At 39.0% G+C, this 16,339-nt stretch overlaps 1 protein-coding gene across 1 annotated transcript; it reads right to left on the reverse strand.

Annotated features, from left to right (window-relative positions):
• Window positions 1-282: 282 nt before the first annotated feature.
• Window positions 283-14,112, reverse strand: EXOC1L (exocyst complex component 1 like). Its single transcript, XM_060779598.2, has 3 exons — window positions 13,992-14,112; window positions 2,877-3,007; window positions 283-549 (listed from the first exon to the last, which is right to left on the reverse strand). Exons 1-3 carry the CDS (start codon window positions 14,110-14,112, stop codon window positions 283-285), a joined length of 519 nt encoding a protein of 172 aa, XP_060635581.1.
• Window positions 14,113-16,339: the final 2,227 nt, after the last annotated feature.

Below are 16,339 nucleotides of genomic sequence, written 5' to 3' on the forward strand. Positions count from 1 at the left end.
ACTAAGTTTAATGGGACTTATTCTCAGGCAAGTGAACATGGCATTGCAGCCTGAATACATGCTTTATTATGGTGAAATGTGCAGTTAGGAATCTATTTGAGTTTTGAAATAGTTAAATACATATATGTTGCCCAGTGTCTACTTCTGAAAAAAATGTTTTGTTTGGTTTTGTTTTTTAAAAATGTCACTGTTATGAAAATAGGAGCTCTGACACAGAATGGAATGTCTATTTAGTTTGTGTAAAATGTTATTTTTATCCAAGTATGAAGAAACTGATAACAGTCACCCAGGCAAAGGGCACAGAGACAGACACAAAAGGTTGGATGCATAGAAGCAGATCCTCATCAGTACGACACAGTCCCCATTGCTGGATGACCAGAGTGCGTCATCGTTGATATAGGTAAAATCAAAGTTCACAATCTTCAGGTCCTTGTGGAGGTACATGTCATTCAACTTGTTTAAAGTTCGTGCAAAAGCATATTTAGAGGCACAGCTGTAAGCTTCCCAACTGTAGACTTTCTTGAAATGCATATCAAACCATGGATTATCCTAAAAAGAAAGAGTGCAAAATAGAGAAGCATATAAGAGAATAACATACACGCTTGCACACCAATTTCACACAAATCCAGAATTGATTCTAACACTGTAAATGTAGGTGATGTTTGTCCAGTACTTATACTCTGGCAACTGGATGACCACTCAATATAGAACTGTGTCACAGCTTTAAATACCTGGACATACACTTGTCATATAATGCTGACCTCCAAACTATTTACCTGGAGGTCGGCAAAATCAGTTCTAGCCTTTGGGAAAACAAAGGTGGGGGTTCTTTGGTATATCCCACAATTAAGATTTTTTGCTGCTAAAATTCTACCACAATTGCTATACAGAGCAGAAATATGGGGATTGCTGCACCCCAGGACAGGAATAACCCTCTGACTTTAAAACACCACACATTGAATAGGAAAACAATCCTTTTATTGAAGATAAGTAAAAACAGTAAAGTAAAAAAAACGCTTCAAAAGTATAGGTAAATCCAATTCGGTAAAAAGGTAAGCAGGAACAAATTAGTCCAATGTAGAGTTCAGCAATGCCCAAAACCAAAATGCACAACTCTCTAACAAAATCCAAAGAACCAGGAAACGTTGATCCAAGGCATGAGCAGATAATCACAAGAGACAAAAAACCAAACCAGAAAACAAGACATCCTTAAGCATGAATCTTTAAAACAAGGCTTCTCTAAGACGAGGACGAGAACTTGACATGATTCTAAATGATGCTTCTGACTGTATTTTCCATGCATGGAACTTTTAAGCCTTTCAAAACACTCAGAAACTGGTTTCGCTTTCCTTGAGTAGCCCTTATCTTTTTCTCTTGAAGCCTGGCAGAACGCCAATGGCATTGCTCAGCTTGTCTGTTTTGACTAATTTCCGCCTGCCTATCTATATGCTAATTAGTTTCTGCAGGTGCCGAGTTGTTTTCATGCCCCAAATCCTGGGAACTCTCTGGGAGCAATTCAGGGAGTAAACCATCATCCCTATACCCTGTGGGAACATTTTCATGGGAAACTACACTTTGAATAGGTGTCTCTCTGTCATTCTCTGCATCAATATCACTAACCAAACCATTGCCATTTTGAACCTCATTTACATAATTCCCCACATCCAAAGCACCTTGATCTTGAAACACAATTACAGGCTGAACTCCAACAGGGACAGGGTAACACAAAGCAGGTTGAATGCATCCAGAATACGTTTGTAAGAGCTCTTTTAGCCCTTCCCCTTGGGACACCATCTGCCTTGTTAAGGCTTGAATTGGATCTTCCCTCACTTAAGGTCAGAATGCATAAGCTTAACATCTCATATGGAAAGAGACTTCTGGAAATGGAGGGTGAGAGTATAACAAAATAATGCTTGATGGAGCAATATTAGTGGGGAGGTTTGGCTCAATACTGGTTGGCCCTGCTCCATCAGTGTTTTGATAGGTCAACAACAAGCCTAATGCAGTTGGACAAGCGATTAGAGATAAAATCTTTGAAATGGATTCATCTAACAACCTGTGGCTAGTAAACAGTAGGGTTTAATTACTTGGTACCTTCTACTAAAGAGTGACCAATACTGTCAACAATATCTTCAAGACTTAATGTCTGTAGCCCTTAGAAAAGCATTTACAGCCCTGCGCTTCCAAACAATGCCATCAGGCTGGCTAGAGAGAAAATATAGAGGGATCCCTCATGCCCAACGACTTTGTATTTGTGGGTGGGGGAAAGAGAAGATTTAATACACTATCTGTTACATTGCTGACTCTAGAAACAATCTTATGGGAGCCCTTTTGGAAGAAAGGGCAGCATGGCAGCAGTCAACAGTTATCTGTGACTTGGTGGTGGATTATTCCAAAAAATATAACATTAAAGGTTGCCCCAAGCTAAATTAGTAGAGTCCATAGCGGGGGCTAGAAATGGAGATAGTTTGGGATTACACAAATCAGACTTCGTTATTGTTATTGTGTCACTGCTACTGTAATTTTAAAGAGCTAGTATACTGAAAAAGTTTTAATGTTTATATTGGAATGTGTTTATTGTACTTTTAAAGGTTGTATATTATTTGATGCTATGTATATTATTTGATGCCTATGCCTGGTACAATAAATTTGATGCCTATGGCTGGTACAATAAATCATTCATTCATTCATTCACTCTGTACCTCAAATCTGAGTTTGTATGACTGACTGAACATGGTTATAGAGATGCTGTGAAAAACTTGAATTGAAATCAATTGATGCTGTTTTAAGGTAACTTCTTTCAATAGTCTTGGACACCAGCTATAAAAACACAAATTACTGAAAAAGCATGCCTTATAATAAAATGCAGGACTTACGGCATCTGCTTCTTTCCCATCAATCATCTCCAAATCGTCAAGAAACCATTTTTCAGATATTTCATATTTTTCATCAAGGCCTATTCTAAAGTGTTTTACCATAGATATTTGCACTTCTTCACCTTTTGTCACTGTAAGACAAAAAAAGTTTACATAGATCATCTATTTAGTAATTACATATACAAACATTCTATTCTTATACTAAAACTCCAACAAAATAACAAAATTATAATTAAGACAATAAAAGGCAGAGTAAAACACATCAACAAGAAGAAAAACAGCTACCATTACATGTAGTCTGCTTGAGCAGCACTATAGTTTCAGTACTAAAAAGCATATCGTCCTGAGAATGAATGAGCTTGTTGGTGGAAAGATATTAGAGATGGAGCAAGCAAGTGGACCCAAATAACACAAAGGTACCAGGATCTTGGAAGCTAAGCAGGATCAACTTTGGTTTGTACTTGAATGGAAGACTGCCAACAAATATGAAGTGCTTTAGTCCACTGCTTCTTAAATAATAATAATAATAATAATAATAATAATAATAATAATAATATATTTAAACTGTGGTTCCCAACCAAAAATGGGTCCTCTTAGCTCAGTGTTGAGGTCACAAAAATTGGCAACAGTAAAAGGTTTCTAAATGCCACTTAGACATTTACATAAATTTGTTAGCAACAATGTGCAGTGTTTACAATGGACTCCGCCAAAATTGCTTCAGTTAGTTATACTTTTATAAAAAGGCAAATTGTCCTATGTAACAAATCTTGAAAATGCTGTTTTATTGTCAGAATATGATTGATTTTATACCTTTATGCCTGGGGTCACATAAATAATGGATGTAAATCTCAGGTGGAAAGGAGTCACGAGTGGAAAAAGTTTAATATGCTCTGCTTAATGCATGTTTCAAAGGAAGGAAATGGCAAAACCGCCTCTGCTATTGCTTGCCTAAGAAAATCCTACAAAATGCATGGGTGCCTTGTAAGGTCACACACAACACATGACAGGGAACTCTGAACAGTGAAGTTCCCGTCAAATGTGTCCCTGATAATGTCAGAACACCGAAATGCCTGCTAGGTTCCTTCTATACTGCCATTCAAAATCCAGATTATCTGCTTGAACTGGATTATATAGCAATGTATCCAGTTCAAAGCACATAATGTGGATCATCTGCTTTGATAATCTGGATTATATGGGAGTGTAGAAGGGGCCTTGGTCTTCTAAGATTGCCTACCTTCATGCTATAGAGAAATAAATATGTTTTGGAGAGGCAGCAGCACCTAAAACACATAGATAATACTAGCTGTCCTCTGCCACAAATCCCTTCTGAACAAATCTTGTTGAGTCTGTTGATCTGGAAAATAAAGTAATGAGAAAGTGTTGGTTTCTAATATATGTAATTTCTTAATGCTTGTGGGTAAACAGTATTTCTTGCTGTTTCTTTGTCAGTGTTGATGTGGAGAGTGTCTGGTTTGCCCACCCTGGAACATGTAAGATATAATTGTCCTTCTTTAGGAGTCCCTTTCAAATCTATGATACTATATCTCTCTCTGTGTGAATCCTATCTATCTATCTATCTATCTATCTATCTATCTATCTATCTATCTATCTCTATATCTATATCTATATCTATATCTATGGATGGATGGCTCTTTGTCAGGAGGACTTTGATTACGTTTTCTTGCCCTGATGAAGGGAGTTGGATTGAATGGCCTTAAGTATTTTCTGTTGGTCATGGGGGTTCTGTGTGGGAAGTTTGCCCCAATTCTGTCATTCATGGGGTTCAGAATGCTCTTTTATTGTAGGTGAACTGTGAATCCCAGTGATTACAATTCCCAAATGTCAAGGTCTATTTCCCCCAAAACTCCATCTGCATTCGTATTTGGGTGTATTGAGTGATTGTGCCAAGTTTGGTCCAGATCCATCATTGTTTGAGTCCACAGTGCTCTCTGGATGTAGGTGAACTACAAATCCCAAACTCAAGGTCAATGCCCACCAAACCCTTCCAATATTTTCTGTTGGTCATGGCAGTTTTGTGTGCCAAGTTTGGTTCAATTCCATCGTTGATGGAGTTCAGAATGCTCTTTGATTGTAGGTGAACTATAAATCCCAAATGGCAAAATCATAATGTTTTGAGTGATGGTCACTCCTTGTGTTGTGAGACATTTTGTTGCCAAATTTGGTGTGATTTCATTCATTGGTTCTTTTGTTTTTAAGGTACTTATTATGCACAGAGCATTTATATATAGATAGATATATGTCAGTGTGCCTCATGCTATCTAATGTGTGGGACTGGCATTTTTTCCTCCAGTGTGCCAAAGTGTATATGTTTTCAAGTTCCTAGTGGCCTATGATGATCCCAGGAATCCTACAGGGTCTTTTTAGGAAGCAAATATTCAACAGTTGGTTAGCTTCCTCTGAAATTTAGGCTACCATAGCAGAATTTCTTTGGTGGTCACCTTTCCAAGTATTTATTCTTTGGTGTTATTTACCAGGCCTGACTCTGTTTAATTTCCAAGATCAGGCAGGATAAGATGCCTCCAGTTTATCTCAGTTTAATATCCATTTTCCACCCTAAAAACTTTTCAGAGACTTGCAGCTAATAGCTGCAGAATTTAAAACGGCATAAAAATAAACATAATATTATGAAGATGACAAAAGCTAGATTTTGAAAAGAAAAGGAAGTATAAAGTTGTGTCCAGACAAAAGTGACTTTTTTGAGAAAATATCCATCAGCTTCCAACAAACAAACATATTAATTTCAAAATTCAGGCTTGGTGTGAAGAAGCTCTTGGACATCAACGTTTAAGCACCTGAAGAACAAATCTGAAACTTTGATGGGACTGCAATGCCATCGAACACAGGCTGCATCCCTTGTCTGCCTTCTGGCTGATCCTCTAGTTGCATCTCTGTTTTCTCTGAATTGTACTCCAGTTTGTTTGCTATCATCTATTCCATGCGCATTCAATAATGAAGTATTGATGAGCTGTTTTTTTAAAACAACAACAACAACACTCCAATGTCAATTTATGGGCACAATCCAGGATTGTTTGTTTGCCTGCTATTAGCAAGCACACTCTGTCTCGTGCTTGGCACAATGCATTAACATGAAGGGTGTCAAAAATAAAAATGTAAAAGATTAGTCAATTATGAAAAGGAAAATCTGTTGCCCAAACCTACTTCCATACTTTTCACTGATGTATGCCTTCAAGTCGCTTTTGACTCATGGCCATTCAAAGCCAATCTATCACCAGATTTTCTTGACAAGATTTGTTCAGAAGGGATTTGCTTTTGCCTTCCTCTGAAGCTGAGTGAACGTGACTTCTCCAGAAAACATCTGTCTCAATTAACAACTCTCAAATTCATTTCGCATTTTGATGGGGAAATATTGCAGAGATCCATATAAGAAGTTTGTGTGCCCTCATGATGGAGGGACAGGGAAAGTCGTTTGGCACTTTCTTCTACTGTGATATTCAGAAAATCTCAGGCACTATGGATGTATTTTATCTTGTCTTTCTGTTTCTAATAAAGACATAAATAAAATAGCTGGAATGGCTTGTTCTTTGTTAACCAGGTGATTCAGTGGAAACTATGAATTATGGTGCAGACAAATAAGCCACAGTAACATATTAAATATTTTATGTGCTGGCCCTTGTCTGTAATAATATTTTACATTCTAAAGTGGAGCAGGAGAGAAGAAGCTACTGATATTTATTAATTATTTATTTACAGTATTTATACTCCGCCCTTCTCACCCCGAAGGGGACTCAGAGCGGCTTATATAACACACACGAACATTCAATAGCAATTATACAATTAACAAGGACAGACAACACAAACAGAGGCAAAGGCATTTTTTCCCATCTTATTTCCGGCATCTCAACTCCGGCAATTGGGGGAGGAGTGTGCTGTTACTCCATCTTCCTTGCTGAGGAGCTTTCCTGCTAAAAGCGGTACCTATTTACTTCCATTTCTGCTTTCAACCTGCTAGGTGGGCAGGTGAGCTGGGGCTAATGGTGAGTGCTCATCCCAACCCAGGCTTGAACTGTCAACCTTTTGTTTAGCAGGAATTTTCTGCAGCACAGTGATCTAGCCTCTGCTAAGCCCGGCCCATATGTCTGTGAAATATTCTGCAACCAAAGTATTTTTAAAAAACATCCTTAGAATCGCGACCAATAATACGAAGACATTTCATAATTCATGTACTCTTTCTCCTCCTCAGAAACATAAGGAACAATATGTAGGCAATAACTTCAATATTAAATATTGTCACTCTATATTAATTTCAGTATAGAGTGAACATGTAATGAACCATCTTCATTTCAGCAATGCTTTCTTACATTCACTGATGATGTCTAGACACTTGATTATATAAACACATTCTCAGAAAGTGTGTATTAATTTGCTTTTATTTTATTTTATTTGTTAATCAATTTTAAGCTCATAGTATTCTAATTTAATCTTGCATATCATTTTGAACCAGCACAATATTAAAAATATTGTATACAGTCGGTCCGCCATATCCACGGGTTCTGCAGCCATGGATTCAATCAACCACAGCTTGAAGATATCCCAAAAAGCAAACCTGATTCTGCAATGCCTCAAGTAAACAGCAGGCATACCCTGCTGTAGTATGCCTGTCTCTCCCATAATTTCCCAGTTCCTTTCCCAAACTGGTTTTAATTGTTTACCACGTTATACATGTTTTACTACACCATTGTATAGAATGACTCTTGAGATTCCACAGATGAGTCCTGAGATTCCTAAAACCAAACCCCCTCAGATGTTGAGTGCCCAGTTTAGATAGATTTAAGGAATTCGCGTATAGCTTCATTTCTGTGGAACTGTCCAGCATGCTGAAAAGGCTTCTTCACTCAGTGCAGAATTAGGAATAGAATGCCATTACAGAAGAATCCCAACAGGACAAACACATTCCTGATCTGGAAATAATTAAGATTTTCTATCTGATAGTGATAATCAGAGAATGAGCTAGTAATATATTTCTTTTCACAATTATCTTGCATTGCTGCAAAACTTTATATTAAAGTGTAATTTTTGCTTGAAGCACTGGGCTTGTACTGTGTGGTAGATGAAGACTGCAACACACAGAAAGCACATGGGTATTACTAAATACACAGTTTCCTTAAGATTCTTGGGACATACAAGGAAGAAATATATGTCTACATTTTCTTGTTATATCAGGATAGCTGAAATCCTGTTGGTTAGTCCCAGCTAAAGTGGACAATTGACAACAGCAAAGGCACGCAAGTGACTAGGGCAAATAAGGGGAGGAGCAGTTTTGGCCTGACTTGACCATCTAGATTGCTCCCCTATGAGGAAAACTCTGGAAGTTTAACAACAATACAAGATAATTGGGGAAAGAAATATGCTTTTACAATCCAGACTCATGTTTATGTATTTACTGTCCCTGCTACTTTGAAATCCAGCTGGAGCTAATGAAACATTTTTTTAAAATACTAGCATATATACCTGGCATTGCCTGGATCTTATTGGGGCCATTGCCCCCCTGCTATTATCCCTTCTTTCTCTTTCCTTCCCCTCATGTCTTTCCTTCCTTCCTTCCTTCCTTCTTCCCTTTCTTCCTTTTTCTTTCTTTTTCCTCCCTCCTCCATTCCTTTCTTTCCCTTCTTTTTCTCTTTCCTTTCTTCCTCCCCCCCCCTCTTTCCCACCTTTCCAGGTCTGAGAGGGTCTCACAATGTATCTATGTGAATATTATTTATTTATTTATTCATACCCTGCTTTATCTCTCCCAAAGGGGACTCAAAGTGGCATAACATAAAAGCATTAGTACACAATTTAAAATATACAAACATTACAACAGATTAAATGTAAACAGTATTAAAAATCCATAGTTAAAAACCAACTAGGCTCTCTTTTTGGTTCTGTCCTTCCTTCCTCACTTCTCTCATACACATGTCACCTTTCTTACCCAGTGACATCACAGAAGACCACTTCACCTAGTAACAGCAGTGGTTCCCAATCCGAGGTGGCCCTTTTTCAATGGTAAGCAAACAGTATTTTGGCATCCCCTCCCCAACCAATCACTGATATATATTTTCTGTTCATCGTGGGAGTTCTGTGTGCCATATTTGGTTCAATTCCATCATTGGTGGAGTTCAGCATGCTCTTTGATTGTAGGTGAATATACATCCCTGTAACTACAACTCGCATATGTCAAGGTCGATTTTCCCCCAAGAGTGCCTCAAGAGTGCCCCTGGGCAAAATCAACTATACTGCAAATGCTTACTTTGCATAATGGGTTGAGCTGCCCCTGTTCCCAATGTGTGGTTTGGGGACCACCAGTGGTCTTCAAGAACTAAAATATGGTATGTGACCTCACTATTACTACACAATTGCCTCAAAATCATGCAGCAATGAGAGCGACTGGTCTCATAAAACCCTCTTATAGTGCTGAGGCAACTGAGATGTCAGGAGGGGAAAGGCTGACTACTCACAAAGATTACTACTACCACATTAGCTCTAGATTATAAAATATGGTTTTCTGTGGATGAGCAGATGGCAACTACTGGACGGCATATGATTTGTATCAGAAACTAGAGCTGATGTGGTCTATCCAATGCAATTTTCTGAATCAGCACCCCAAATAACCAGACTGAATCTAAAGTTGACCAAAAACTGATTCATAACCCTTTTGGTACTAATGTTGGAGAGTGGTCAAGTGGTTCCTGGTCAAAAAAAGTTTGGAAACCGCTGTGGTACAGACAAACAGACAAACAACCACATCATAATAACTTACGCATCAGCAAAAAAAATCAACAATAAATGTGCCACTTGATGGTGCATAGCTTCTTTCATGCAATCGCTTCACAAATTTAGAATATTCTCCATTTATGGAAAGAAAGAACTGCATGCCTATGAGTTGTATTCAGAAAGGTTCTCTGTGACAATCAGATTAACCTGCATCAGTCAGATGAGACAGCAGGATACCCCTGACTCCACATCTTTTCTGCATTTGGTGAATATCTGGAAAGATTTATTATACAATTTTGAATAATTTGATCTTCTGCTAAAACATCTGTTTAGATTTGCTTGATGTTATGAACTTTAATGAATGACCTCCAGAACGCTTGCATAGATGTTGGCCTTTATCCCTGTGGAATACATTTTCAAGTATGTGAGATTAGTATTGCCATTTCACGCCACAAGTCTAATTATATTGGCAAAGACCCAAAGAACTACTTTAGGCATAGACAGAATCTTGATGATGCCCAGAGGGATTTTTGAATTCCGTGTCATCTTTCAACAGGAGATTGCTATGCAATATCGCAAACTGCATTTGAAAGACAAAATGATTAATGACAACGAATAGTGGATAGTGGATTAAAAATGGAATACTATGGCCCTTTGACTGTTTGGAGCTAATTTACATATTTTGTTTTCAAAATTGGCTACAGCTATGAAGAAAACTTCACTCTGTTTTTCACATAATGTGTTGAAAAAACAGATGATTACTGAGTTGCTCTCTGTATAATCTAGATGTTAAACAAACTTACTGATTTGAGCTCCTTTTCAATTAATAGGGTTATTAATGTCAGGGTAAAACTGTATAACAAGGAATATAAATCCTAATGATGTTATAAATCATTTTTGCCTCACACTGCAGCGAATAGAGCACCGGGACTGTGGCGGAACACTGGGACTGTGGCACAGCTGGCTGGGAGTCAGCTGCATTATGATTACTACTGACCGAAAGGTCATGAGTTCGAAGCCAGCCCAGGTCAGAGTGAGCTTCCAAGCAATTTGTATAGCTTGCTGCCTGAAAGACAGTTGCATCTGTCAAGTAGAAAATGTAGGTACCGCTTATGCGGGGAGGGTAATTTAACTAATTTACAAGGCCATAAAAATCACCAGCAAGCATGTAAAAAGTGAGGAAGTACTCCATCAGTGTCACAAATGAATGGTGAAGTGACAGCTCCCCTGGTGGCCAGAATACCCTCATGAAAAGCTGGAATGTTAAATAGCCTCTGCGTGTCTGTCTATACATGTTGTGTATCTATGGGATTGAATGTTTGCCATGTATATGTGCATTGTTATCCATCCTGAGTGGAATATAAATACTGTAAATACATACATAATAAATAAATAGCTTCTGGATATAGGGTTGAAATAAGGAGAGAAGTTCAGAAAAATATCTGAGAGTATATTACGCATTTGAAAAACTGCAAAGGGGGTGCTTAAATTGGCTTAGAAAGACCAAAGGTGAGTCTACACTGATCAGGTAATCTGTGACATATCTGGATCAGAAATTATCCAAGCTGTCCCTTGATTCAGCCACACACATTTTGCTGAACCCTCTGTGGTGTTGCATTGGTGTTCGCACAGTTCAGCCAGGCCAAGACTGCCATGATTCCACTGGACAGTCACCTCACTTCCTTTGCTGCTGCAACTGCTTCCAGTGGCCACAGAGCTTCCTTCATATGGGCTTCTGTTCACTGCGGGGCCCCCAATCTGACATAAATGGAGATGATTATGCATCCAGGAAAAATGTGGGGGCTGACTTCGCCATGTTCTTCCTGGTCGCATTGGTACTTCTGTTGATATCAGAATGACTATAAGTGCATAGCATTCTCTGCAGTTGGCTTGAAGTAGTAGTGACACAAGCACCATCCATCTCCTTTTCACTATGCTGATGAGCATATGGGGAAGGTGATGGCAGTGATACTTCTTCAGGACAGGAGACCAACCTGAATCAGACCCAGTCCAGATGTGCCAAAGGCTGTAAAGGTGTGGGATTCTCCGGAGTTTCCAGCAAAATCAGAGCATTCTCTGACTTTGTCTGAAGTGACACAGTGCCAGTTTAACCTAGGAAAACCGGTGATTCCAAAGATACTCAAATATCATGAGGATAGCCAGGAGTCAACTCTGGGTTACTCCAGGTTTTCTTACAAGTGTAGACTCTTAAGTTTTCTGGGAATATGTTTTCTTAGAATGGACTGCAATTTCATGTTAGGTTTTTAGCAACAGTCAATGAAGGAAATGTTATTCCAGATCGTTAGTATACTTTTCTCTTTTAAATATTCAGTTTCCAATTTTTCGTTATTCAGCCCAATTCTGCACTTTTGAAAATGTCCCTGTTTTATCCTTTCTAAAACTCAAGCGTCGTTTTTCCCCCTTAGTCATTACTTTATCACTACATCAGGGGAAAACATGTCCCTCTGGGTCTGCATTTTCTGGAGGTCTTGTATTTGGAAATACAGGTATGTATTAATGCAATTTAACAGCTTACATTTATTATTTTATCACAACCAGCATTCCAATTATATTAGACAACACAGTGTCCGTGCCTTTAACAATATGCAGATGACAAATAAGCTATTTTAAACTGAAAACAATGTTGAATTATGCAATAGAAATATTGAGTCAAAGTTATGTATTTTAAAAAATACATAATACATACACTGAGGACTTGTGTTTTATTGTTTTTATATGGTTTATACTATATGTTAATGTTTTAACTATATTTTATGTTGTTGGGGGCATTGAATTATGCCGATTGTAAACTGCCTTGAGTCGCCTTTGGGCTGAGAAAGGAGGTATATAAATATGGTAAATAAATAAATGCAGATGTACTTTGGCTGCAGAATTAAATACTTTGTGATACAGACGTTCATCATGTTAGAAAAAAAATAACAGATTTCTCATTTATAAAAACACTAAGGTAAAGGTAAAGAATTCCCCTGACATTAAGTCTAGTCGTGTCTGACTATGGAGGGTGGTGCTCATCTCCATTTCTAAGCTGAAGAGCTGGTGTTGTCTATAGACACCTTTTAGGTTATGTGGCCGGCATGACTGCATGGAGCGCTGTTAACTTCCCACTGAAGCGGTACCTATTGATCTACTCACATTTGCATGTTTTTGAGCTGCTAGGTTGGCAGAATCTGGAGCTAACAGCAGGAGCTCACCCCACTCCCCAAATTTGAACTTGCAACCTTTTGGTCAGTAAGTTCAGCAGACCACTGTACAACCGGGCACTCCTATAAAAACACTACCAATTAGAATATTTAGTAAATTATCAAAATGCCCCATTAAGTGATAAAACTCAGAGTAGTAAGTTGTGTGGCAAAATAAATGATTTTATGAGCCACAAAACATTAAGGTTCAGAGAAGTGCATTAAATATTTTGTTGGACATGCTGACACAGGAAGCAAAAACAAAATAATGCTCTTATATGGTTACCAGAACTTAGAAGTCTAGACAAAGCAAAGTGTTTGCAATACCCTCTGTCTGAATGTGTTTGACACAGTAAAAGCATTGCATCTTGACCTTTAAAAGACAGCTATACATCTAGAGCTTTCTAATATCTGTTTCAGCATTATAACTCCATTTGTGTAATACTGTTCCCAATTCCTGGAGGACGTAAGAGACCAGTAAATATATGAGTCTGACCACTTTTTAGAGTGGGGCATCTGATAAAAATCAGAGTGTGCTAATCTGAAAATAAATTTAGTGGGAATTACTTCTTATGTTGAATGGTACACACAGAACTCAACAAGTTTCAGTAGATTGTCAGTTTCTTTATCACAGTATTAAAACTGTCTTCCTACAACACACACAGTGGGAGGTAATTCGTATTTGCAAACATATTAGAGTTGAAAACCCAGTCAAGAAGTAAACTTCTTTCAATTCTGAGCAATTTACTTCTCTGGAAAAGCATAGGTGTGCATGCATAGGGTATTAGATAAACAAGATATTACTGGAAAACTACATTACTTCTTTGAAGGGTGGAATAACATCTTGCCTGAGAGATTTTTGAAAATCCTGGTCTCGGCTAAATTTACGTTAAAGACAGTCTCACAGATTTCAGTGCATCTTAATTCCACTTGGAATTAAATACTGCTTATTGGAAGATGCATACAATCAACCAACGGATAACACAACGGACAACATTTATATTAATGTTTATGTTCTACTCGCTTATACAGACTGTAACACATGACACATATAATAACCCTTTATGCAGGTAAGTCATGCTTTGAACCAAAATAAACTTAGAAATAGAATTCCTGGATAGAAGGCATTTCAGTACACCAGAACGAACTCTTAGAGGCTGTGTATAGTCCCTCTCATGTTTACCTGAAGCACAGAGGTAGAAGCGGTCTTGGCCCGAACACTCAACTTCAATGAACTCATGCAAGCTTTGCCCAAGTGATTTGAAGAGCTTCTTGTTGAGATCCTCCTTCACCAGAGATGACATTGCCTTGGCTCCGATCACAGTGGATGTTACTCTCCTCTTCTTTGTTTTCCTTCTTGGGTCTATCCAGGACTTTGGTTCGGCCACAAAGCAATCAGGCCACTGTTCCCTGCATCCAGCTGTCCACTTTGCTGGCCAGAAAGGCAGCAGCAGTAGCAACGCCACTCAATGTCCAGCCTAAAATAAGAGATTTCCCTGCTCTGACATACTTTGCTGATTTGTTGAGAGATTCTTTCCTATGGGTCTTAGAACCCCCCTGACTGTCATAAGTCAGAGGCATCTTTAATACCAAAGCAGTAATTTGCACTAACTCATTTTGATTCCATTATCCCAGTCAGTTAACAGCTGCCCGGAGGTATTGATTGGGGTGATCTTCCATTAAGGATATTACCACCGGCGAAAGAAGAGACAGGAACAAGAACTGCATCTCCTCGCCCGCCCTTGTCAGCAACGCTGCTGCTGTTTCTGAACACTTAATTTCTCCCACAAGTCTACATGCATCATTTCAGAAAGCAGAGCCAGCCAGTTTTGGCTCCAAACACCCCACCAATTCAGAAAGCGCTCCAGTACTAAATCCAGATCTCCACTCTTAGGCCACCAGAAAAATGCTGGTGGGGAGATTATCATCCAAGCTACAATACTGGGAAATATTCCCAATTTTACAAGGAAATTTTACAAGGAAAAATTTCCCTTGTAACTCTTTCCTTCCTAGTATTTTATTCCATTATTCTACTATTACAATACACCAGTGCTGGAATTCATTTTATCTGAGGAATAACTCAGTTGATTTCCCCTTGCCCAAAGCTCACATATATATGTATTATTTATTTATTTATTTATTTATTTGCTTCATTTTTATACCGCATTTTTCAGCCTCAATCGGCGACTCAATGCGGTTTACTTTTACTTTTTTATTACTTTTACTTAGTAATACATATATATGTGTGCTTTGGGCAAGTGATCCCTTGTTGTCAGAGTAGGATTGTCGTCCAAGATCGGTGTACTGGAGGTGGGTACATAGGTGACTGTGGAGCCCTATTCTTGATCTGCATCTTCTCCCACAGTGAGGGTATTGCTTTCCAGGTGGAAGGTGCTTCCGGTAGGGGTTGGCTTGATGTGCTTACCTCTTGGCACATTTCTCTCTTTCACCCTCCATTCTTGCCTTTCAAATTCTACAGCACTGCTGGTCACAGTTGACCTCCAGCTAGAGCCCTGAAGGGCCAGGGCTTCCCAGTTCTCTGTGTCTATGCCATCATGGTTTTAAAGGTTGGCTTTGAGCCCATCTTTAAATCTCTTTTCCTGCCCACCAACATTCCCTTTACTGTTCTTGAGTTTGGAGTAGAGCAACTGCTTTGGGAGATGGTGGTCAGGCATCCGGACAACGTGGCCAGTCCAGTGGAGTTGATGGTGGAGGACCATTGCTTCAATGCTGGTGGTCTTTGCTTCTTCCAGCATACTGATGTTTGTCCGCTTGTTTTCCCAAGAGATTTGCAGGATTTTTCGGAGGCAGCGCTGATGGAATTGTTCTAGGAGTTGCATGTGACGTCTGTAGATGGTCCATATCCCGCAGGCGTATAGCAGGGCTGGGAGGACAATAGCTTTATAAACAAGTACCTTGGTATCCCTATGGATGTCCCGGTCCTCAAACACTCTCTGCTTCATTCGGAAAAATGCTGCATTCGCAGAGCTCAGGCGGTGTTGTATTTCGGTGTCCACTACCTTGTGGCTGCCAAGGTAGTGGAAATGGTCAACATTTTCTAATGTTACACCATTAAGCTGTATCTCTGGCATTGGAGAGGGATTGGCTGGTGACTGCTGGAAGAGGACTTTGGTTTTCTCAATGTTCAATGACAGGCCGAGCTTCTCGTATGCTTCTGCGAAAGTGTTTAGAGTGGCTTGTAGGTCTTCTGAATGTGCATATATGACATTGTCATCAGCATATTGGCGTTCTATAACAGATGTTGTTGCAATCTTGGTTATGGCTTTCAGTCTGCTGAGGATAAATACCTTGTCATCTGTCCGATAGATGATTTCAACTCCGGTGGGAAGCTTCCCATCAACAAGATGAAGTATTATAGTGATATAGATGGAAAATAAGGCTGGGGCAATAACACATCCCTGTTTGACACCTGATTCCACCTGAAATAGGTCACTTTGGGAGCCACTGCTGTCCAAGACTGTTGCCATCATGTCATCATGGAGGAGCTGCAGGATGTTCACAAATTTGTTG

The sequence above is a fragment of the Anolis sagrei genome, chromosome 5 (genome assembly GCF_037176765.1).
Source record: "Anolis sagrei isolate rAnoSag1 chromosome 5, rAnoSag1.mat, whole genome shotgun sequence".
Taxonomy (NCBI): Eukaryota; Metazoa; Chordata; class Lepidosauria; order Squamata; family Dactyloidae; genus Anolis; species Anolis sagrei.